The following is a 26,116-nucleotide window of genomic DNA, read 5'->3' as shown; positions in this document are numbered from 1 at the left end:
GTTATTTTGTCAGAACAGGTTGACTGTTCGGGTTGAACGGTCAGACCGTTCAAACCGGTAACCAGAACCCTGACCGATTCGGTTTTAAAAACCATGCTGCAAAGCCTTTGCTTATACCTCATCCACTGCACCAATTCAGACTAAAATACGAAATTATCTAGAGTTAAAGATTTAAGTTCAATCTGACTATAATCTAGAATTTATGTAGACTCAAAAACCCAAACACCATCCAAGATATGGTTCGGATTAGATCCACCAAACAACTTTGTCAATGCATAGGTGTTTTTTGGTATCATTTCCACTTCTACCTACAACGTCTGGGGTGGTCAATACAGATGTTTCAGAAATGTGTTGTTACATTACATGAAATACTTCAACCAACAAAGCGCATACATGATATTGATCATTGGCTTTTATTTGACAAAACATCAAGTAGAAATGGTAACTTGCATTAATAAACTCAAAAAGCTTGCAGTAAAAAAGAATATCTTCTCACAATTTTGTATTGACCAAATCCAAATGTTAATGGTAGAAGTGACAATGATACCAAACAATAGAAAACAACACCATAGTTACAAGCTTTCAGCCCATACTGAGACCACAGCTCCTAGAAGACCATCTGTACTTTCTGCAAGGAAACTAAAGGGAAACTAAAAGAGAATATCTCTGTACAATACACCCACTATACGGGATAAGGTCAAAAGGGTGCACGTGCATCAAGCAACTCATAGATCCATACCCCTGCCCTGCACCACAGAGAAAAAACTAACTGCATATCAGAGCAATTGCTTTCGAAATGGCAAATCAATCTTTCATGAATCATTGCAGAACTCTTCTCTCTCACATCACCTTTTGCTTTGCAATAGCCTCTGTGCGATATTAAGCAGCCAAAAGATTGAATAGATGTATTGTGCTATTTGGTGCATGGATGTAAGATGGAACCCCTTTTCAACGTGACCAAAGATACTCTTTTGATCATATTGAGGTGACATCATACCAAGTTCTCTTTTGTCATCAGCAGCTCCATCACTTTTTCGTTTGACAAATCAAAAGAGTAAAATGGTTACGTGCTTCACCTTCTTATTCCAATCCCACCACTCGTTAAACCCATTTGGGTCGTCCAGGTTCATGTCACTAGTTCTTAAGAAAACATGGTTCTTCGGTAAAAAAAATAGAAAACATAGTTCTTCTTTCCTTCTTTTCACAATTCATAGCAGTACATCTCTATTAAGACTGAATAAACACATAAAAACAAGCATATATTTATAACTTTATTTAGTTATATACAGAGGCCCTCTAGTCTTTGCTTAAACTCCCTGGGTTTAAATAGCAGAGAATACAGAGTATAAAGGCCTCTTTTCCACATCCATGCATTCCAACACACATCAAACATGAAACATACCATATTGAATATGCATATTGTCACCATTCCCACAAGGAGTTCTGCACTCATGAAGATGAGCTCAAAGATTCAAAAGGTGAAACCCTTCTCCGTTTGTTCGGTAGTATTATTCCTGGTGAAAATTCTGGTGAGGTATTCTTTTGAATGACAGACTTCAGCGCCTGCTCAATGGAACTCACAAGGTGGCATACCTCAGTGGCATTGTCAGTAATCCCTTCTTCATGGCTAGTCATTACAAAGACGTTTTTAACTCTGCTTCCCAAGGTTGAGATCTCAGCTCTTATTGTTTTCAGATGGAAAGTATCGAGTACTTGTCTTATATCAGCCAGTAGCTCAGGCCGATAATCACAACATAAAGATGCAGTGATTAAAAAAGACCTACCATCACAACCATCCCCATGAGGTTCAACTCTTACCTCATCAACATCCATCGGAATGACAGAGCCCTTGCTAGCTTCTGTAGCATTCTTTTTCAGCTCCTTCACATGACTGATCACTTCAGCAAGCAATGAAGCTTTGTCCATCTGCCAACAGAAGTTGACAATTCAAAAGGCCATTTCCACGCATTCATGGGGAAAAAAAGGATCAAACTCATCAGTTACACTGACAATGACATGCAACCAAATCCGTAACAAAATTTCTTCACAACTTAAGTACAGCTTTAAAAAAATCGGAGATGGTTAATCTCTAATACTACTTGCTGAGAAGGGGAAAAATCTGTAAGACTGTTTTCTTCATTCATTTCTCAAAGAACTATAGATTAATTCAGAATATCAACTCTAACCAGTATTGCTCTTGATAAGTAAGTATATATATATATATATATATGAAAAATTCCTTTTCCCTTCTGATCAGTAAGTTATGATAGATAATGAAGAAAGAGTGGTAATGATCCTTCTAGCAATTTCTTCCATTTATATTCTAATTTCAAAGGCAAGTAAACTAATCAGGTGGTCAATCTTCATTTCTCTTGACCATTTCCAATCCTTAGTTTTGAAACTTCATTATATGAACCATTTCCCTCACAACTTTTTGGTCATTAACTATAAACAATCTTCTAACTTTGTATCTTATTTTCTTATCAAGAATACAGGTCACAAATAAATCCATTTTAAACAGTACCAAATTTGGTTAAAATTGAGTCCACTGGGAAGACTTTCTCAGATTCCAAAAACTATACCATAAATGACATGTTATAGGAACAACCTTTCTAAATAATTTCATGTCTTACTTGTCATAGAATGAATTAAGCACAAACTAAGAAACCAACAAAAGAAAAGGAACGAAATATTTTCTCTCCAATTTATTTTTTTTTCATAGAGACATCTTGGTATATAATGGATTTAACCGACGCCAGATTAATCGACATTCTAAGTTAACTTTAAGCCATCTAATACAAGCATAGGTCTATTTACCCAGATTCATAACTCGAGATGATTTTGGCTTTTGATAAGAACAATTCCATGTCAGTATAGAAGAAACAGAAAGAACGCAAGAACATATACCTTGCCTGTGCAGGGTACAAGCTTCCGGAGCGTAGAGAGATGAGCATTGATCCTCTCCCTCCGCCTTCTCTCGGCCTCACTGTGGCTCTTCAAAGCAGCAATGGCTTTTTCTTCCGATATGGCCTTCTGCCCCAATTTTTCCGGAGCCTTCACGAGTTCTCCCCTCTCACTATCCAGAACCAATGATGAGGACGAAGCTGACCCACTTCGACCCATCATCCGAAACCCAGCATTTGGCGAGAACCCATCAAATAATTTCGGAAATTCAGTCTTATAAACAGCATTTGAATTCCAAGAAAACGAACCCATTTTCTAATTAGCTCCACTCTATGAATCCAAGAACCAGAACTGAATAAGCTGAAATGATGTTCCAAAACCAGGCGGGCGATTCGTCGGAGCGTTCCAAAAGAACAACCTTCGTCGACGCAGTTTATCTTCTAATCCTCCACGCAGTCCCTTTGTTCTGCTTCTTTTCATACCTTCCATTACGCAAAAAAAATAAAAATAAAAGAGAGCAATCTACTCTGCAGCAGTCAAATAGAGAACATCCACATTTTCTTCTTTACCGTCTTGAACTCAAACATTTCTATCTTGGTTTTCGAGTATAAACTACAATATTAAAAACCCCACTTGCAGAAGATTTCAATCTCTGAACCCAACCGGTTGCAGAACCAATGAAGTCTTCTGTTATACTCCCTGGTCAAACAAAACCGATAAAATGTTCAAAGCCCAAAACCTACAGAAGTGGCCAGGTATGAAAACTTGCAGAGGTTTTTTCAGCAGGTCTGAGAAAGAGAACAACAAGGAGGAAAGTGCAGAATCACAGTAATAGATCGTTGAGACTTGAGAGTTGAAGCTTAACTCTGGAGACAGAATATCCTTCCTTATACAACACACACTTATAAAACCCTTGACGAGAGAGAGAGAGAGAGAAGGTGTAGCTTGTAGGACAAGGGTAGGAATTCTTATAATTAGTATTTTATAGTTTGATAATTACAATGGTTTATTAATATTCTAAGGAACCTAATGACCCAAATTGGGTCCACTTATTACAATTTTCTATTTTCTAATTTTAATATATTTATTTTGGGTATACTATTTTATGTTCTTGGACATCGTAATAGATTCTTTTTTATTAGAATAAATTATTTGTATTAAATGATAATTCCACTCATAGTTTATTATATTCTTTTGGTAATTACCCATATTTTATTTATAGTATGGGAGGAAATGGAGGTAAATTCAGCTCATATACCCTATACTCCTATTATCTCAAAAAATAATAATAATAATAATAAAATTAAGAAAGTAATATATTTAAATAAATTTAAAAAACAGGTTAAATTTTTAAAAATAATATGAATAAAGGGCAAAAACATTGTTCATCTTCTTCTTCTTCCCATTTGTTCACCAGAGCCACCACTTGCCACCACCCGCGACCGCCGTCCGCTGCCACCTCCGCCCACCTCCAGCAACATTGCCAGAGGTAGAGGTGGCGACAGTGGCGCTGGTGGTCATTCCTCTACCCGCAACCGTCGCCACCTCTGTCTCCACCTATCTTCGGTAACGTTGCCGGAGGCGGAGGCGGAGGTGGTGGCATTGGACAAAGAAACCACCAGCGCCACCGTTGCCAGAGGCGAAAGCGACGGTGGCAGGTGGTGGCGAGCGGTGGCGAACGGCGGCTCTAGTGAACAAGTGGCAAGAAAAAGATGAACAGTGTTTTTGCCCTTTATTGATATTATTTTTAAAAAATTAACCTATTTTTGAAAATTTTTAAATATATTATTTTTACTGATATTAAACCCCAAAAGTTGCCCTTACATGCTAGAAACCCTTTTAAAAACCAACTCAAAATTGGAATTGTTCTGTCCATCTGTTTTGGGGTTAATGGCTCAATCATTTAATCCAAATACTGTTTCAATGAAAAAAATAGAAAATTAAAAAAAAATAATTAAAATAAAAAACATCCAAAAATCATTGAATAGGTCAACAATTTAATTGCCTAAGTCAACATATTATTGACCAATTCAACAGTTTTTGGGATAAAACCAAACCGGTGTCTGAATGATTCCTGGGTTGAACAGTCGGACCATCCAAATCAACGGCGGTTCGAAAACATTAATTATTAATCCTTTTCAATAAGTGAATATACTACCTAATTAGGTAAAGTGAAAATAAATAATTCTCAACAAGAAAATAAAAATATCATAAAAACTTCTTAGTTTTCAAGAAAACGGTTCTCACCTAGGTTTGCAGTTATATTAAAGGGTTTATCACTCCACTTACCAAAAAGAAAAGAAGAAAAAAGAAAAAAAAGCTCGTCACTTCGATGCTTCTTTCTCCAATCATACACATGCAACCCATATGGACCGTTCATTTAATGAACAAATCTTGAAACAAAATAAAATAATGAATAATCAGATCAAATAGGCACTTCCAACTGTAAATTTTTTATTCAGTAGGGGTGGCAACAACTCAAGCTTTTCATGAGTTTGCTTGAATTCGAGCTCGTAAAAAATTCGGCTCAGTTCAGTTTCAGCCAAGCTCGAGCTCAAGGCCAATTTACAGGCTTGATTAATAAATGAGTTGAGCTCGAGCTTAATAGAGCTCGGCTCGTGAGGTTCGCGCCGAGGTCAAATATATATATATATATATATATAATAAAATTATAGAAAATAATATATAATAAAAATATTATAATTCTTAATTTTTTAAATATCAAATAAAAAGTATTTTTATATATAATTTTTTATTTTTATAAAATATTTTTCCTCAAATCAAGTTCGGATAGAGCCGAGCTCAAGCTTATGAGTTTTTTACTTGAGCTCAAGCTCGAACCTTATACAACCTTGGCGAGCCGAGCTCGAGCTTCATACTATTCAGCTCGGCTCGGCTCGGCTCGAATCCACCCCTACTTATCAGCCATTTGTTTTTTATCAGTTCTTAATTGATTTTTTTTTTTTTTTTTTTGTTCTTATGAAATGGAAGATGACTCAAAGAGGATATGCTTAAAATGATGTTCATTTTCGGATAAGCTATTTAAGTGTTTATATTTCTTAATTAATACTTACTTTGGTAAATGCATTTATATATATATATTTTATTCGGGCGATCTACTTCGAAGAGATTCAAGGGAAATTTCATTTACCTTGGAACACACTTAGCACTGATACCCATTTGGATATTAGCAAATGACAACATGTCATCCCCCAAATTCCAATTCCAAAGAACTAAGGCTTCAAGAAAATATTGCAAAAAAACAAAAGATTCAAGTCCGTGAACATAATAAGAACGTCCTGAGGCAAAATAAAAAAAAAAAATAATAATAATAATCTCATTATCATTACTCTTATCCAGACAACATGAGATCAGCTACGTGAAACCTGTTTCATCATATAACTTGTTATTAAGCTATTTTGTTCAAAAGAATTCAATGATATTAGGCCAGTGCTGGTAGTACTTTTTCTGGGGGCATTTCTTTTATCTAGGGATTCCCCATTTATCACATATAAAGTTTTCTTCTTTTGTCCCACTTATTCTTCTTGTTTTCTTTTTCCTTTTTCCTTCCTTTGGTTCATATGTGATGGAAATTGTTTACAATTCTTAGCTTAGCTGCTTGGTTATCCCATTACTATTTTTTTTTTAATATTCCTTTCAATCCAAATATATAATTAGTGGAGACCATGTAGGAGATTGCTTACAACAAAAAAGCTTGTTCAGATGATTTTAACCATCCAATGTAGGGGCCTTTATATTTTTTAAGTATGGCAGCAGTCTCATGATTTCAAAACTTCATATTTCTTCTTCAGAAAGAGTTTTTTTTTTTTTTTTTTTTTCTTCTTAGAGATAGAGATGATTCTTTCTACATCATTATCCTCTAAGCCTCATCCTAGCTATATATGAACCTTGCTTCATCATTCCGTTCTATTTAATGTCATATTTACTACTAAATTATTTAGGTTTAAATCATTTCTTACTACGTCGACTTAGGTTATTTTCCATCTACCCCTAGTACTAACCCCTTCAACTTGTAACCAATACTTTTTTTTTTTATTATTATTGGTGTTGTAGGTAGTTTTCTATACACAACCCAATAATCTAAGTCTACTTTCTTCCATTTTTATATGAATATACTAATGTACCCTTAACTATCCTAAAACATGAGGTTTTCTAAGATAACTTCACTTCACATGGAAATAAATAAACTTATCTTCTCGTAGAGAAGATAAAGAAGAGAAAAAAGATTTTAGAAGAAATGACACATCATTCCTTAACTGGAAAAGTAGATAGAATTAATATCTACAAAAATCCCTTTCATTAATGATATTGATTTTGTGAGGTATTAGTTTATTGATAATGTTAAGCATAAGGTTTTGTTTTTTCTTTGTACAAATACCTCATACACCGCACACAAGGTTCAAAGTATCCGAAATATCAAGTGTATCAAAAAGGCAATTTTAAGAGATGTATCGGGATACATCTAGGATACGCATGCGTATCGGAAAAAACTAAGATACGCTTGGAAACACTATAAATACTTTAATAAATCATAAAATTACATCAATAACACTAAATATAAGACCTCAATGAGGTGCATATACATTAAATTAATATATTTTAGTGGTTTTATGAAGAAATATATTGTAGTTAATTATAATTTCATTAAAAATCACATGTTTAACTATAATTTATAAATTAAAACTCTTAAGTTTTAATGTTTAATGGCATGGGAAAAACTCAATTCTCCTATCCAACCATAAAACATGCATTTGCACAATTTCTAAGTGAAAATATTATTAATAATTAGTTATTATTTAAATATTATTATTTCCAAAAATTATCAAAAATAAATAAACATTATATAATATATTCAAAAAATAGTTATTAAAGAAGAAATTTCAATTGCTTTGTGGATATGATAGATCATATCCATAAATTATAATATATTCAATCATTGTGATCAAATGATAAAATATAATTACTTATTTATTTATTAATTCTAAAAATAAAAAATAATTATTAAAGAATAAATTTCAATTGGTTTGTGGATATGATAGATCATCCATAGGATTATAATATATTCAATTGTTGTGACCAAATGATAAATTATAATTATTTATTATTTATTTTTTTAATTCTAAAAATATAAAAAATCAAAAAAAAAATTATTAAAGACAAGATTTCAGTTCCTCTATGGATATGATAGATAAATCCATAGATCTAAAACATACCTAGTCTTTATAGGCTGAGAAAAAATTATATTTTCAAATTTTTTGTTAATTTATATTTTGCCTAAATATCTTCATGAAATTTCCGTAAATCTACCGATAACACAAAAAATTGTGATTTTGAATGTAAGAAATGTAGATCAACATAAATTTAAACATTCAAGAAAAAAAGAAATCACAAGATATTATAAAAATTTGAAAAAGCTTACCTATTCTTGCCATATATTTTCAAAATTCAAAAAATCATCAAACAAAATTAACGATTCACACTTGTTTCTTGCAATTTTTTGCAAAATTTTGCAAATTTAGCACTCTAGAAATGAGGTTTGGAGTTTTAAAGTCATTTGGGGGAGGGGGGGAGAAGGCTTATTTCAGGGAAAATAAGCTTGCTTTTCCCCCTTTATTTTTTTTTCAGTTTTTGGTCGTATCTTTTTTGTTGATACGCTACCGGTATACCCTCAATACGAATCCGATACACATGAAAAAAAAGAGACACCCGATTTCTATGCATATCCCTTATTGTTTTTCAAAGATACGATACGATACACCCCATATAGAATATATCGTATCAAAACTTTACACCTTGACCACATATTTGGAACATTGTGTCATTTCAAGGGATCCCCAAGTCATTTCAGGACCCAGATCTGTGGTATATGGTGCATTTGCGAGGCATACAAGAAAACAAATTTGTATGCTCAACATTTTTTTAGCTCATCTATCTATCTATCTATTTTATATATAAGGATGACATGTAAGAAGACAAAAGTACCCCTATTTTTATTCCTAAATTGATATGAGAAAAAAAAAAAAGAAAAGTCAGGAAGAGGATATGATTGGATTGATGAGCCGGCCATTTACATTACCTTAAAAGACCAATCAGTGACAATAAGATTCTCAACCATTTTATGATAACACAATAGAAATTTGAGAAAAGAAATTGTATGTTCCAAATACCCACTTATCTAAATACATTGGAGGGCTTATCTTTGTCATCATCTACCATTGAAATGGTCCCCATTCCACAAGGGCACTATCCCTGAAGAAAAGCTGGGATTTTATATTGGCGTTTTGTCTAGATGCAGTTGATTAAGATAAGATTTCAACAATTATTAATGACAAGTGATCATCAAGAGTTGCCCACGTCTCTTCTTACATCACAACTCTTTTTGTCAAAACACAAAGATTAATTTGTATGCACCAGTTATAGATGAACTAATGTTCAGAACTTCAGATGATGAGGAATTTCTCGTATTAATTTAATAGAGTGAGGTTAGCAATTTGTTGGAATCTCAAAAATGTATTTGAGCTTTTGTCCCCATTCTTTTTTTTAAAAAAAAAAAGATAATAAAATAAAGAAATATTCTCCATTCCTTATCCCTTGAGAAAGGTTGTGGCTAGGAGTGTAAGTCATGTACCTAATTTGAAAAATTATATTGCATTGGGCCAGCGCCCTTGAGCAAGACCCTTCATATTTTGAAAAATACTCAATCCGAGTATGAAGTCTAAATGACCCATGAATCTTCCACGTGGCAATATGGTTATGAAGCTGAAAAATACTTTTCCATTTGCATCTTGCCAGCTTTGGCGATTTTCAGTTAAAACCCATTGCAATATGTCTCAGAGCAAACCGATCTAATAGGTATAAGTACGTTAAATGAGTACTTAATAAGTATTCTGACAACTTAAATGTTAAGGGATAAGTGTCAAAAAATTCTCTAAGGCTGCATTTGGAAACGATGCAAATAGAGTGTAAATTCCGGTTCAGGGTAAATTTGTACTTTGGTTCATCTTTGCCAGTATTCTGCAACATTACATTTATGCATTGACAAATGATAAATCAATGCATATTTACATTGATAATAAGATGTAAAAGTACATCAATAAAAAAGAAGTAAATTTGTATTCAAGTGGGCTTTTGATAAAAAAAAAAAAAGCGTATGTTTTATTGGAATTCATGTTTGTATCCATTACAACTAAAAGTCTGTTTGGTAAGAAGGTAAATTTGTCAGTAGAAAACTAACCCAATTTTGCAATTTATGTGAACCTTTTGCACTCTACATATTTGCATTCACACTTATTTGCATCATTTCCAAACACAACCTAAGTGCTCATTGAACATGCTTACAACGTTGTGCCTACCTGATCAAGAGGGGTGCAATTTGGGTGAGCTCTGGTTAATGTATTGTTAAAATTTGAATGGGCCTGACCCAAAAACGGGTTAGATGCAATATAAGTGTTTTCAAATCGGGTACCTGATTTACATTAGACATCCCTAAAATATACCCCTTAGAGTTTGATATAAAACCTGTCAGTAAATGTTATTTAGGCTGCGTTTGATTGCAATGCAAACACAAATATGTACATTACATATTTACCCATTTTTTAGTTCATGAATGCAAATACAGTTCACATTTTAAATTGTTTTTGCATTCATCTTGTTTGTTTGAAATTGGTGCAAAAGTTTGGGCCCATCATTAAATGCTCCAAATATCATATGCTTTAATGCCTTAACTTTGGTCAAAAAGTTAATTATCAAGAGAGCACAAAATTGTATCCAAAAAATAGGTACAGTAATGTTTTCTTTTCAGAGTACAAAAGTGTCAGAAAATATATTTTTAATCTGATAATCATTACTTTTTTATGCATCAAACAAACGCTCACAAACTCAAATCAAAATACATAAATACCCCAGTTTAGTGTTTATATCGCAAACAAACGGAACCTTAACAAAACCTCTGCCACTGAAGGAAAATGCCTGCATCTAAGACCAATATGAACCAAGGAAGTTAATACATAACCAATGCATAGATTCCTCTATTTTATATGATCTGGGTTATCCACATTATCTCTCCTTGTAAGCCAAATTAGTTCAACTAGGCTTGCCTATACACACATAGACACTCAATACATTTTTTTTCTTTCGTTTTGTTGAAAAGAACCTTACCGCAAAAGTCAGCTCTAAATGTATGGAGTATAACTATGGTTTAGACTTCAGAGCCACAAAACAGCGGGCGCTCTAATGATGTACCACCCTGTTTCTGTAAATTTATAAATTTATAATGTTAAGGTCTGATTTTCATCTTTTTTATATATATAAACTCTAAGAAACATCACAAGTATAGAATATATAGAATATTCTCTGTCCATTTAAAATTCACAAAATTAAACGATTAGTCATGAGAATTGTGATTTAAAATGACAAAAATCTATACTAGTTTTCTTTTATTTTTTTATAAAGTAAAATCATACATAAAATGCATCATTTCAGAACGTCATTCCATTAGTTGATTTTGGTGATGGATATGAACTGAGCTCTACATTAGCTATTTGAGCCCAATATATAAACCCACTTGCTAATTGGGTTGGGTTCGAGTCCAATACAGCTTGGTTCGTTAAACTTGAACTTGTGAACTTTTATATATAATATTTTTGTATTTTTTATATGTATAATTTTCTTTTCTTATTTGAAACTTGATCCACTATCAAACATGAGATGAACTGAACTCAAACTTATGAGCTTTTGAGTTGAGCTTGAGCCCAAACTGGAGACTCATGTTTTTTTGCTGAGCCGAGCTCAAATCACCCCTAATTGTTTTAATTAATTTTTATTTTATCACAATAATAATTAGAACATAAGCAACAAGAAATATTTTAATATTTCCAACCCAAAATATTTGATATTATAAGATATTTCTTATCAGCTGTAATTTAGGCTGCGCTTGGAAACGATGCAAATAGAGTGTAAATTCTGGTTCAGGGTAAATTTACACTCTGGTTCACTTTTACCTGTGTTTAGCAACATTACATTTTTGCATTGACAAATGACAGACCGATGCATATTTACATTGATAATAAGATGTAAATGTACATTAATTAAAAAGAAGTAAATTTACATTCAAGTGGACTTTTGATAAAAGAAAAAGGCACATGCTTTATTGGAATTTGTGTTTGCATCCATTAAAGCTAAAAGATAAGAAGGTAAATTTGTCAGTGCAAAACTAACCCAATTTTACAATTTATATGGACCCTTTTGCACTCTACATATTTACATTATTTCCAAAACGCAGCCTTATGGGGAAATGTTTTTGAAAGAGATTTATATGATAAGGCTAAGATCCATAATCTTAATAGCTGACATTCACAACTTACGTCCTATAGGTGAAAAATATTTTAGTGGGCTTAAATGCAGGGGACCGACCTAAAAAGTTGGTAGTCATGGTCATGGCAGGCCTAGGATTTTTCTTTCCGCCCACCCTATATCATGCTAACGGTCCCGCTTATGGGCCATCCAAATGGTGGTCCATTATTGTTAATGGGCTTTGGTGCATTATTATAGCTCATAGTGGAAAAGAACAGAAGAACAAGAAATTAGTTCCATTGAAGGTCACTCACAAATCACAATCTTCAGTCATAATTATTTGATAGTGAGTGTTCATTGAACCTTGCTTCTGGCCTTCTGGGTCCACATAATCCACAGGGTCCTAGGGATGATCGAAAGAAAGGAATCTGAATCTTATTTTTCGTCTTGGTTTTATTTTATATGAAACACGTTTTATTTATTAGGATTTTGGTTTCTAAAGACGTTCATAGCATTTTTTGACCAGCACAATAGTAACCCAACCAAAAAGAAGATTATCCTGTGTTTTTGAATTTAATACAAGAAACTACTGTTCCAGTGGGAGTTTGTGTGAATAAAGGAAGAGGATTGTATCATGTGGCAGCATGTACTGATCATGAATGCCGATCTCATATAGGTGGGTTAAGGTTTTGATAACAGTGAGCTTTTTTTCTTTTCTTTTTGGCTCCAAGTGGCTACAACGGGGCCATCCCCAAACCCATAAACCCCCAACCTAGGTGTCAACAGGATTCGATGTCAAGTCTTTGCTACAACTAGCAAGAGGCCTTACCAACCAGCCAGTTGGCATCTTGTGATGATAATGAGTTGAACTCTAGTAAATTCCTTGTTTTTTTTTTATAATAAAATCTTTGTTTAAAGAGGAGCCGATTTACATTGTCTCAAGGAACCATTGAACCTAAAATATTAAATTGTTGGGTGAGGTCCCTGAATAAGTTTTTTATTACCTAACATGCCCTCTTACACAAAAGCCCATTGGGCTTGAAATGAAATGTGGACAAGCACTAAGCACAAGACCAGCCATACTTTCTATTAAATTTTAATTAACTATAATATAGGCGATGAAAATCAAGCATTAGACCACTTAAGCAAACAGGTCCTAACACCATCTCAAGGAACCCTTCAACCTAACAGCTTAAATTTGTTCAATGAAGAAAAAGAAAAACTCAAACACCAACATGAGAAAACATGCATTGAATTTGACAAAAAATCTTGATTTTCGAGAGAAAAATCACTTCAAACCTCAAATGCTCTTGATTTGCTATTCGATCAATAGGCATTTAATAAGATCACTACCTGCATTAAGCAATTTAAACCCAGGAAGTTGCTTTTGGGAAAAAAAAATAAACTAAAAATGAAATATATAAATGCTATATAGAAGAAAAGTCATTTAATACGAAAATTAAAGATTGATGAACCCATCATTTATTTGGAGCATCACAAACTGATGAAATTGGATGCTTATAAAGAAAATGGGGGAAGTGATAAAAAAAGAATTTGGATGAAAATATTTAATGTACAAAACACGATGGAATTGCCAAATTAGACTACTGAAATTAACTCCCCCATAAAACAAAAGAAAAGAGAATATAAGATAGCATATATTGCATTAAACAGCAATCTTTCAATTTTATTGACAACTTACATATAAACACTGATCCTGTGGACTTTATATATTCAAAGCTCAACAGAGGGATGACGACCCCCTTGGTTCGGTTCAATTTGTTCGGTTTTTGATGGAGCACCCCTACAGCTACAAAGCACTGGATTTGTGAAGTGAAATTAAAGAAGGAACACTCTGACATTCATATAAAATTTTCATTTCCATCATTAACAATAAAGTCATACTAATACTAATAGTCGTCACAAAGGTAGTCCTTTCTTTGACTAGAATTGCAACTAATGCTGCAAGCAAGCACAGGAACTTATTGCCACACCAGAGCGCCGGATGAGCCAGACATCTTATCCATGGGAACTGTCCATTTGCTCTGTGTCAAACTATGCAAGTCAGGGTATCTTGAAGTCCTATACAATACCAACTTTCGTACTAGAATATGCACTCAGCACTAAAGCTATTCCCGTTCTATATATATAATCTAGACCACCAAAAAGGAGCTCTATGGTTTGGTGAAAACCATAGTCCTGGCAATCTCCAATGCTTTCTGGCGTCCAAATAGCTTTTCCACAATTGCCAGTGAGAACTCTATGGAAGTCCCTGGGCCTCTGCTGGTAATGAGGTTGCCATCGACCACTACCCTGTTCTCAGCCTCGCTTGGATCAGAAAGCTTGTTGCACATTGCTGGGTATGCTGTGGCCTTCTTACCCTTTTTTATTAAGAAGAGCAACAAGTCACAACTAGAAAATGTTCACATAAACAGGAAGCCACACAGAAGACAGCTTGGTGAAAACATGGTAACCATACCTTCAGTAAGCCATGTGGCTCGAAGACGATAGCTGGGGATGCACAAATAGCTCCATAAGGTCTATTTGCTTCCTTCTGTGTCTTTAGCAAATTTACAAGCTTCTCTGAGTTCGAGAATGCTTGTGCACCAGGAAGTCCACCCTGCAAACACTCAGAATATTAGAATAAATCATGCGCATACTTGATACTTCAAGATGGGTCTGGTAGCCTTTTACTGTGGGGCGGGGGGTATGGCAATGCGGCTCTGGCCTCCATGAGGGTGAGGCGCCAACTCTAGACAGTCTGATACGTAATAAAATTCTGTTCAGGCCTTTATGGCAAAAACCCAACCTACCGGTAAAACAATAAGATCATATGACAGCTTAACAGCCTCATCAAGGAGCATATCTGCTACGAGTTTCACTTTTCGTGAGGCCACAATTTCTAATTTATCTTCGACAGAGGCAACCACAACATTTGCTTTTGCTCTCCGTAAAATATCAATGATCATGACAGCTTCCATCTCCTCTGTGCCATTAGCAATTGGAACAAGAATCTGCAGAAAGGCAATTCAACTACTCATCAAATCAATGATATAATGTGGGAGGAGAGGGGAAAAAACACCACACAGAAGTTTGCACAACACTGCAGACAATCGTTGTCTATAGCCTATCCAACTGCCTCCAGGCTCCAAAGATCATAGACAGCTATTCTCAGGAATAGTATAGAAGTATCTAAATTTTCATGGACAGAACTTAATAACATATTTATTCAATTGTTTACATGAGAAATGCACTGTTCCTGTTTCCTGATACTGATATTACTATAGACAAGAACGGGTTTTCACAATTAGAACAAGAAAAGATTCTCTGGATAGGCTTACACTGTAAGACACATCCCACATACATATGATGCAGTCAGGCATTCTTTTTCCCCTACAGTGTTAAATATGTCCATAGAAAAAACAAGATAACACACTGGAAACCATGGGCTAAAGGAACTTGCTGTAAACGTAACAGCAGAAATACCAGGGAGAGAAGAAAAAGAGAATAATCAATCGGATAAATAGATTGTGGAGAGGTAACAGCAGAAATCTGCTCTGCGTTAGATTTTCTAATGTACCAAAAAAATCAGAGTTGGCCATAGAGGATCCAAATTCATCCCCATTTCTGCTAGTAACTGCCATATGCTTCTATTTCCAAGTCCAAAACATCTCATATCCACGATTATATGATAATGGACAAAAAACAAGAAATGGAACAAAAATAAAACATCATCATCTAAGCCTTGTCCCAACTATATGGGTTCGCTACATTAATCCTGTTTCGCCATTCTATTCTGTTCAGTGCCATATCCATCATTAAATTATGGACACTTATCATTTCTTGTTACTTTCATCCAAGTCTCTTTCAACCTGCCCCTAGCTCTTCTAGCCCCTTCAACTTGTAATAGACCACTTTTCCTAACAGGTGGCTGTCAAAGGGGAATAAAAAAAATTAGACTGCCACACTTAAATCATCTCTGTCAAAGCAACAGAGATATTTCACTAAAGAGACTGCCACACTGCTCAGAGAAATTTACAGGGGAATAAAAAAATAATACAAACTTAGTCCATAGAAAGGTATTGCACATACAATACAGAATTTTAAATCTACTTTCTTTCATTTTATCACCTATGGGAGCTACTCCTAAGTTACTTTGTATGACATTATTTATAATCCTGTCTTCTAGTTTTTTTTTTTTTTGATAAGATCCTATCTTTTCTAGTTTTACCACTCATCCATCTAAGTATTTGCATTTCTGCTACAGTGATTTTTTGAACCTGTTGTTTCTTAACTGCCCAACACTCTGCTCCATACAGCATAGCTGAGCTTACAATTATGTTATAGAATTTTTCTTTTAGCTGAAGTGGCATTTCTTATCACATAAAACCCTAGATGCAACCCTCTATTTTACCCATCCCGATCTAATTCTATGGGCAACATCCTCTTCAATCTCTCCTTTGTTATGAATTATTGAACCAAGGTAACGAAAGAGGTCACATTGAGTTATCTCTTGGCCTCCACTCCTAAGCATACCATGATTTACACTCCTATTATTATTAGATTTATATTGCATATATTCTGTTTTAGTCCTACTTATTTTAAAACCTCTTATTTCTAATGCAATTTTTTTATCAATATTTCTAGTGCAATTATCCATAAAACTAATTTTGCATTTAATTCTTTGCTAGTTTCAATAATTTATAAAACAATTGTAAGGTCAAATATGATGTCTACGATGTAATCATATAATGTATACATATAATATAATATATGATGCATCATATAATTATACATGGATGTTGAATGTTTTCAGACTAAAACCAAAGGACAACAAAGATGCCCTCAAGAAAGGCAAATATACAATAGACAAGGACAACAAAGATGAAAATAATGAGAAAAGACAAAACGAAAAAGGAAACAAGAATAAATGCACAAAATCAGACAACTAACCTGAGGAGTATCTTTGAATTTCCACTCCAAGAAGTTCACCTCTCTCAGAGTATATTCTTCTCCATGATTAGAACGCATCACCTAAACAGAAAATTAAAAATTATACACATGCAAAATATAAAAGAAAAAATACATAGAAAATGATGTGGCACAATGATTAAAGACAGAAAAAAAAAAAGAAAAAAAAAACATAAAGCTGGGCAAATGTATCTAAATAAGTATTAAATAATGATAAATAAAGCAATGAAATACATGGTTCGGAACATCGTATTCTGAATGCATTTTGGAATTGACATTAAGGAACATCATCTTCAAGTGTTAAGATTATCATATCTGTTTTTGTAATTATGCATCTGCTAAAATCATGGTCTAAGCAAAAAGACATAATTTAAGCATAACCACTATTACAAGATAATCTCTTTATCCATCCTTCCTCCAGCTCAAGAAGTATGCCATTGACAGTTTGACACATAAGGCCACCAACAAGCCAAGCCTTGGCTCTTACTGTTGAATCAAGTCTGAAGTGAACCAGAACCCAAGACAAGAATTGGCTTCACTTGTGTACGTATTTGTAATAGATGACAAATACTAACCCTATAAAATTTTCCCATTTCTTGATTCCCCAGTTGGACATACAAATATATTTAATGGTGACCACTGTAAACAATGAAATACAACTTTCACCTCTCAAAAGGTAATATTAGAATCTCCCAAGGATTTGCACTCTGTAAAATACTCACTCAAACTCATCATGAATGATTTTCAGGTTTTAGAATGGAAGCTCAAAGGTCAAAGCCAAAAAGAAACTTCAATTGAAGCTTCCTGTTTTTTGGTCTTTTTGGGCTTCAGCTTCTACTGGGCTGTGTCTTTAAAACATAAAAGCATAGAAGATCTTTCTTTTTTTCTTTTGTTTTTTTTTTTTCTTTGAAAGAGAAAATAAAACCCCAGGCACAGTCTGACCAAGCATTGCCTACATCTATCACCATTTCAGATTTACATGATTCCATGCCCTTGATTTGTAATATGTAATTTTCTTTGGTAAGCAGCACCATGGACAAGACACTTCAAAGTAAGCAATACTCCTATATTCTTTGATCTTTATTGAAAGTAACTATTTTATTTTACCCAATGCCTCAGAAATTTCATATCCAAGGACTACCCAAACTATTACTATATGATTAAGGTGAATGGTAGTCAAATACAAAATAAACAGAAGGCCTTGACATAGAAAGACTCTATAGAACAAAACTACATCTCTCCCCCAGCCAGGATTATAGAAACATAAGATTGGCATTACTCAACGGGATTCTTGACTATAATTAGCAAATAAATCTAATTAGGGTTCCCGGCTATACAATCACTGCTCCCTTGATATTTCTACATGCCTAGCATTCCAATATCAGACACGGTATGTACCCAATATGATGAGTTGCTGCTCACCTCAGGAATCTCTTCGAGGGAGACCCTTCCTCCTACGCGGAAATGAAGAGAAAAGAGAAAGAAAGAAAGAGAGGGAGAGATAGAGAGAGAGAGAGAAGAGTGGATTCAATTTGCATGTTTCATTCACTCGGCCAACCCATCAGAGGGACCAGCTCTGAGCTCTAACGAATTCATGCAGAGGGACCAGCTGACGTGTTGCTTGTTGCAGTTGGGTGCTGAAACTGCTTGCATGCGTTCTTCCTCAGGTAAGTGCGAGTAAGTGGAGGCCTGGGCTTCTGGGTTGGGTCTGGGCCTTGGTTCTCAACAGTTCCCCCTCCCTCAAGATGGGCCTTGTCCTCAAGGTCCAAATCTGGGAATTGATTTTTTAGCTGCCAATACGGTTCCCACATGGAGTCATGGAGGGGAAGTCCAATCCAAGTTACTAAGGCTTCTTGCACTATGTTCTTCTCGCGATGGACCCAACGGTAATCCAATATCTTGGCAGGTGTGAGGGTAATGTCTCCTTCCTCTGTAAATGTTGGGAGGCTGCTGCCAACTTTGGTTGGATCCCCCACGGACTTCTTAAGCAAGGAGATGTGAAAAACTGGGTGGAGACGAGCTGTCTTGGGTAGGTCCAGTCGGTAGGCAACATTGCCTACCTTCTCAATTATCTTGAACGGCCCAAAGTAGCGAGGAGAGAGCTTATGCCAGGCCCTTTTTGCTACTGAGGACTGTCGATAGGGCTGTAGCTTGAGGTAGACGTAGTCCCCTACCTGAAAGTCAACGGCCCGATGTTTTTTTGTCGTACTGCTTCTTCATGAGTTGTTGGGCCTTGTGTAAATTCTCCTTCAGGAGGCTGAGTACCTCATCTCGTGCCAGCAACTGGGCTTCAACTTCTGCTACTACGGTTGAACCCATTTCATATGGAAGGATGTGTGGTGGTTCCCTTCCATACACGGCTTTGAATGGTGTCATGCCTGCTACCGCCTGGAATGTAGTGCTGTACCAGTATTCGGCCCATGGGAGCTACTTCGTCCAATGTTTGGGCTTGAAACCCACAAAACAATGTTGGTAAGTTTCCAAGCATCTATTCAGCACTTCAATCTATCCGTCGAACTGGGGATGATAGCTAGTAGATCGATGAAGCATTGCCCCCTGTAAACGGAAATATTCCTTCCAAAACTGACTAAGGAAGGCCGGATCCCGATCTGAGACGATCGATTTGGGGGTACCATGGAGTCGTGTCACCTCTTTGATGAAGGTTTCAGCTACTGAAGCTATAGTGTAGGGATGGGATAGGGCAATGAAGTGCCCATACTTAGAGAGCCTGTCGACCACCACCAAAATCACCGTCTTGCCCCCAGAGGATGGAAGACCAATGATGAAGTCCAGGGATATACTTCCCAAATCTGTGATGGAATTGGGAGGGGTTGCAGGAGCCCAGGAAGGGGTTGGGCCGAGTACTTTTGTTGTTGGCACACTGTACACTGTGCTACGTGCTGCTCGACTACCTTCTTCATGTTGGGCCAAAAAAAATGTGAAGATAACCTCTTATAGGTCCAAAAAACACCTGAATGTCCGCCCAACACCGAATCATGATAGAGCTCTAGCAAGGTCTTCTAATGCGCTGAAGTAGGAGAGAGAACAAATCTCCCTTTAAAAAACAAGTTCGGTCCCTTCATGGTGTACCCCGGTGTAGAGGTGGGGTCTTGCAAATAGCTTTGCCACACCTTTTCAAGGTTGGGGTCATCCTCAGCCTCCTCTCGTAAAGCTTCAAATAGAGGGTAATGGGGCTAAGAGTGTATTAACAGCGACAACTCAGCCTTCCGAGACAATACATCCGCAACTCTGTTGGTGACTCCAGGCTTGTGTTCGATTAAGAAATCAAAGCCCATTAACTTCATTATCCATTTTTGTTGATCTGGGGTAGGAGTTTTTTGGTCCAGTATATACTTCAAGCTTCTCTGATCCGTTTGGATTATGAACCTTCGACACAAGAAGTATGGTCGCCATTTATGGACTGCCAGCACTATTGCCATAAGCTCCTTTGTATATGTTGACTGGTTCTAGGCTCTAGTGGAGAGGACCTTGCTGAAATAAGATATGGGCCTTCCATTTTGCATGAGCACCGCTCCAACTCCCACACCTTATGCATCACATTCAACCACGAAGGTCTCTTCGAAATTTGGTAAGGTTAGGACAGGTGGGCTGGTCATGGCCTGCTTGAGGGAATCAAAAGCTTTCTAGGCCTGCTCTGTCCAAATGAAACAGTCTTTTTTGAGAAGCCCAGTTAGTGGGGTTGCTAGTGACCCATAGTTGCATATGAACCTCCAATAGTAGCCAGTAAGGCCAAAAAACCCACTTAGGGCTTTGACTGTTTTGGGCGTAGGCCAGTCTTGTATACAATTTATTTTTTCTGGGTCAGCCATGATCCGTCCAGCTGCAACCACATGGCCCAAATAATGGGCTTCAGTCTGCCTAAAAACACACTTTGAAAGCTTGGCAAACAGTTGATGTTGTTTCAGCAAGCTCAATGTCTGTTCCAAGTGTTGGAGGTATGAATCCCAATCCTTGTTGTATACCCGAATGTCATCAAAGAAGACCAAAATAAAATGCCAGAGGTAGGGCCTAAAGGCATCATTCATGATGGCCTGAAAGGTAGAAGGGGGCGTTGGACAGCCCAAACAGCATCACTAGGAACTCATAGTGTCCATCATGGGTTCTGAAGGTTGTCTTGTATACATCTTCAGGGTGGACCGGGACCTGGTGATAGCCGGATCGGAGGTCCATTTTGGAAAAATACTTGGCTTGCCCCAACTCATCCACAACCGGGATCGGGAACTTATCCTTGACTGTGATATGGTTCAAGGCCTGGTAATCTACATAAAAACGCCAGGACCCGTCTTTCTTTTTTACAAGGAGCACTGGAGACGAGAATGGGCTTGTACTAGGTTGTATCCATCCCTTGTGCAGGAGCTCCTTCACGAGCCTCTCAATCTCAGTCTTTTAGAAGTGCAAGTATCTGTAGGGCCGCACATTAGTAGGGGCTGCCCTTGGAATTAGGGGTATGCAGTGGTCTTGGAACCGGTTTGGAGGAAGCTGGTCTGGGTCTCTAAAGTAAAGGCCCAATAGGCACTAGAACCATCTGCATCAGTAGCAGGTGTTCTTTTCCAAACCCCCCTTTTATCATGGAGTGTAGACCTTCCACTAGTGGGCTGGGTATCTCCTGACCTTGCAGATGGCAGTGGAGCCCACCGCAATAGAAGTCCATGGTCATATGTCCCCAATCACAAAAGACCGAACCCAGTTGGCTCAGCCATTGTACACCCAACACTACATCTTTTCGTTTTTACAATGGACGCAAGTCCACGATGAAAGTGTGCTCTTGGATTACCAGCTTTTTGTTTTTACAAATACTTTCACATTCAATGTGGTTACCATCCACCACTCTAACAGCAAGAGAACTGTCATGCCTAGTTGGCAAGCCAATACTTGTTTGACAAAATTCAATGTGCTTCCACTATCTAATAGTATGGATACCCAGCGGCCTCTAAGCTTCCCTTCAATCCTCATAGATTTGGGGGATGCCAGCCCTGTCAAAGCTTGCAAAGACATCTCGGGGTTGTCATATTGAGTACTATCCGGTTCCCTTTCCTCCTCAGCTAGTTCCTCCTCCCCTCCAGTCTCCTCCCATTGCAGCAAGAACATCCTTTGGGTTTTGCATCGGTGACCAGGCCCAAATTTCTCATCACAATTGTAGCACAAGCCCTTCTCACGCCGGGCATGCATTTCAGCCCAGTAGAGGCATTTGAAGGGGACTGGGCTCTTAGTTGGCAGTGTGGGTCCTTGGGCGGGCCAATTGGGCTCCCCAACAGTTTGGTTGGGTTCTGTCATGGGCCTAAGGAGAAGCCCATCTTGGCAGGATGGAGTTTTTAACAAGGGCTCGGATGGTCGAGTCGTCACCTTCCTTAGTCGGTCGAGTCGCTCCTCTTGCAACCTTGCCAGACTTGCAGCCGCAGACAAAGAAGTGGGCTGAAGAGCCTTCACCTCTACCTTGATGTCGTCTCTCAATCCCCCGACAAAGCAACTGACCAACGCCTTCTCCGACCACCCATCTGTTTTACCCTAGATAGAATTTCATCATAGTTGTCGTGCCCAGTAGGACCAAATCGTATGCATAACGCCTCCGTGAATTCTTGCCATGAAATTTGGGGACGAGAGCGCCAGAACCACTGAAACAACAAAATCACCTCCCCTTCCAGATGAAAAGAAGTGATGGTCACGCGCTGGAGTCCCTGTACATCATGATATTCAAAATACTTCTCGGCCTTGAAGATCCAAGGAATCGGATCTCCCTCGTACAACGTTGGAAAGTCTAGTTTGGTGATTCTTCCTAGAACATAATTTCCCCTCCTGCTGCTGCCCCAACTGGATTCTTCATTGTCACTTTCTCGGCCGGCAGCAGGAGAAGCTTCCTCCTTCTGAGATGCGATTACTAACATGGCTTCCTTGATCTCCTTAAGCCCCATGACCACCTGGTGGAGATCGACTTCAATCCTGTCCACCCTCTCGTCCAGAGTCACCAGTCGGGTGTTGGTCATCTTTGCTCGTTCAGGTTAGCCGACCACGCTCTGATACCAATTGATGAGTTGCACCTCACCTCAGGAGTCTCTTCGAGGGAGACCCTTCCTCCTACGTAGAAATGAAGAGAAAAGAGAAAGAAAGAAAGAGAGGGAGAGAGAGAGAGAGAGAGAGAGAGAAGAGTGGTTTCAATTTGCAATGTTTCATTCATTCGGCCAACCCATATTTATAATGGTTTTGGTTATAAAATATCTCAACGAACTCTGAGATCTAACGAATTCATGCAAAGGGACCAACTGACATGTTGCTTGTTGCAGTTGGGTGCTGAAACTACTTGTGTGCGTTCTTCCTCAGGTAAGTGCGAGTAAGTGGAGGCATGGGCCTTGGTTCCCAACACAATACAACAGTGATAATGCGTTGACACTTCTACAGTCTATAGCATTAACACTTTTAAAAAGCAAAAGTGATACATCCAAAACAAAACCATAAGAAGTATCAATATGTTATGTAGCTTTGTCAAGATGCAACTTTTGATAAATGACAGATGGCTTCAAAAACTAGATACAAAGACATTTTATAGGCATTTTAGGGGGTGTCCTCACCTATATGTAAGATTTTTGTGTTTTGAAACAAAAGTAATTGTCACATCAGCAAAAATAAACCCTTAAATGGAATACCCATATGGCAGCATCCATATCCATGACCAGAATCTTAGGAAATGGAGAGTCATGTTCCTGTTTACCATATCTATATCTGTGTCAGATACATAAAAAGTTTTGAAATGCATAGCCTAGTTTGTATCAGCTTTAGAAGTTTAGATAGCAAAAGAAGACAAAGGTTTGGTTGGTATATCATATTTCTGAAAGACACAATTATTTGAAGGATGGTTAATGATAAAACAATGATGTACAACAGTAACAATCAAGAAGAAAATAAGGAAACAAAATAGGGGAAAACTGCATAGTTAAACAAAAAATTCATTGAATGGCACACCTAAAACTCTAACCTATACGCTAGAGATGTCTTTGATAGGCACCTAATAATACAAGATTAAAAGATAGTATAACCTTTATTCCAGCAGAAGCTGCCCTTTGGTTCTACCATCACATACCCACATCCAAAATATAAGCCATTTCACAAACTAAGGTATAAGGTTCACCAAAGTGCAAGCAAAAACATTCCCGTTACACATAGCTTTAGGATTTGCCATGGGAAGTTGTTATAGTCCCAAGTCTCCACTGTCACCACATAACCCTTGACACATGAACAGAAAATTCATCATAAGGCTGCCACCAGTGCACAAAGAAAGAAATACAACACCACTTCACTGAGTCCTCTCAAACTCTTTCCCCAGGACAGAAATCGAATATCCTTTTTTCCGAAAACCCTATTGGAACAGAAAAATGGCATCCATGCTGAACAAAGGAACTGAACCTATTTCACAATTTAGCTAGGCATGCAAAATTTAACCCGTTCTTTAAAAAACAAGATGTATCCCCACCAAAAAAAAACAGTGCTACATCGTTTAGCGTAAACATTTATAGAGCAACCCATGAAACAAGTTTCTAATTTACTAAAAACTGATGCTAAGAGGTTTGTAGTATCTATAGTATACTATAACAAACTTGGGTTGATTGATTGTCCAAACTGTGGTTGAAAATTAATAAAACAATACTACCTTACTTTATCATTTTATCTAAGAATGAATTGTCAAATAAGATAAAGCCATCATACCATCGGTCCAGCAACTTCATCTGCTTTGTCTTTCCCGTACAAATGCTCAACCAGGGCTACCGAAAACTCCATAGCCGTACCAGGGCCACGACTTGTCACAGCGTGGCCGTCCTTCTGGACTCTAGATTCAACCGCTGTAGCAGCAGATGATAATTTCTCCATGAACGAAGGGTAGCAGGTCGCCTGTTAAAAGTTGAAAGTCCTGGTTACCAATCAATTGTGATGATTATGACGACGACGACGACGACTAAGACGCCATTGAAACTTGTTCTTACCTTCAACCCCTTGAGCACACCCCATGAAGCGAGCGCAACAGCAGGCGCTGCACAGATAGCTGCGTAAAGCCGTCCATCAGCTGCCTGCTTTTTCACCATGCTTTCTAGAATTGCACAGTCTCGAAGAGTGGCCGCGCCTGGCATTCCCCCCTAAACCATAAAACGATACTTAACACGAAACCCTCATCCACGAAACCAATTAAACAAAGAGCAGGGAGAGAAAGATATAGATAAACAGAAGGCCAGAGCATTACAGGTAGAGAAATGAGGTCAAAGACGCTATCAACACAATCAGTAATTAGAGTATCAGCAACAAGTTTCACTCCATGACAGGCATCAACTTGGTGCTGCTTTTCGACAGACGCAACGGTGACATCAGCACCTGCTCTTCGCAGGACATCGATCGTGATGACTGCCTCCATTGGCTCGGTACCATTTGCGATCGGAACCAAGACCTAGACGACGGAGCAATAAGTATTCCATAGATTCTATCAACAAAATGAATCTTAGAACAGAAAAATATAGGACGTAGATGGAACTGATGAATTAATTACCTTCTGCACAGCAGACGCCATTGTTGTAGCAGAGAAACTCTTGTTCTTCAGAGAGGAAGGAAATGCTCGAGAACTTAGGAATAATCTTTTTGGGGCGAATCTTATAAAGGGAGAAGGGGAGAGAGAGGCTAGATGACATATAGCCATTACTCGTGTCTGTTGATCGAGATAGCACCCAGAAAGCTCGAGCCATGGCGGTGTGGAGTGTGGGTGGATATAGCTTGGAATTTTGACATGGGGCTCTGGTTTATTTGGTTTTCCCGGCCAAGTACACGTTTGGAAATAAATATAAGCAAATCCATATAGACAAACAACAGGTATGCAGGATACACTAAACCCGGGCAGCTTACGCGCACAGGTTCACGTATTCCCCTCACACGTGTA

General features: G+C 37.2%; 2 protein-coding genes across 2 annotated transcripts; both read right to left on the bottom strand.

Moving 5' to 3' along the window:
- Positions 1-1,198: 1,198 nt before the first annotated feature.
- On the bottom strand, positions 1,199-3,859 carry LOC104613105 (transcription factor bHLH30-like). Its single transcript, XM_010280801.3, has 2 exons — positions 2,908-3,859; positions 1,199-1,926 (listed from the first exon to the last, which is right to left on the bottom strand). Exons 1-2 carry the CDS (start codon positions 3,214-3,216, stop codon positions 1,450-1,452), a joined length of 786 nt encoding a protein of 261 aa, XP_010279103.1. The 5' UTR covers positions 3,217-3,859; the 3' UTR covers positions 1,199-1,449.
- Positions 3,860-13,856: 9,997 nt separating this feature from the next.
- Positions 13,857-25,939, bottom strand: LOC104613106 (protein DJ-1 homolog B-like). Its single transcript, XM_010280802.3, has 8 exons — positions 25,733-25,939; positions 25,433-25,633; positions 25,179-25,328; positions 24,904-25,086; positions 17,170-17,250; positions 15,030-15,230; positions 14,696-14,836; positions 13,857-14,597 (listed from the first exon to the last, which is right to left on the bottom strand). Exons 1-8 carry the CDS (start codon positions 25,877-25,879, stop codon positions 14,391-14,393), a joined length of 1,311 nt encoding a protein of 436 aa, XP_010279104.1. The 5' UTR covers positions 25,880-25,939; the 3' UTR covers positions 13,857-14,390.
- Positions 25,940-26,116: the final 177 nt, after the last annotated feature.

This window comes from Nelumbo nucifera, chromosome 1, assembly GCF_055504915.1.
Source record: "Nelumbo nucifera cultivar China Antique chromosome 1, China Antique-T2T, whole genome shotgun sequence".
Taxonomy (NCBI): Eukaryota; Viridiplantae; Streptophyta; class Magnoliopsida; order Proteales; family Nelumbonaceae; genus Nelumbo; species Nelumbo nucifera.
This window is presented reverse-complemented; position numbering and strand designations above follow the sequence as displayed.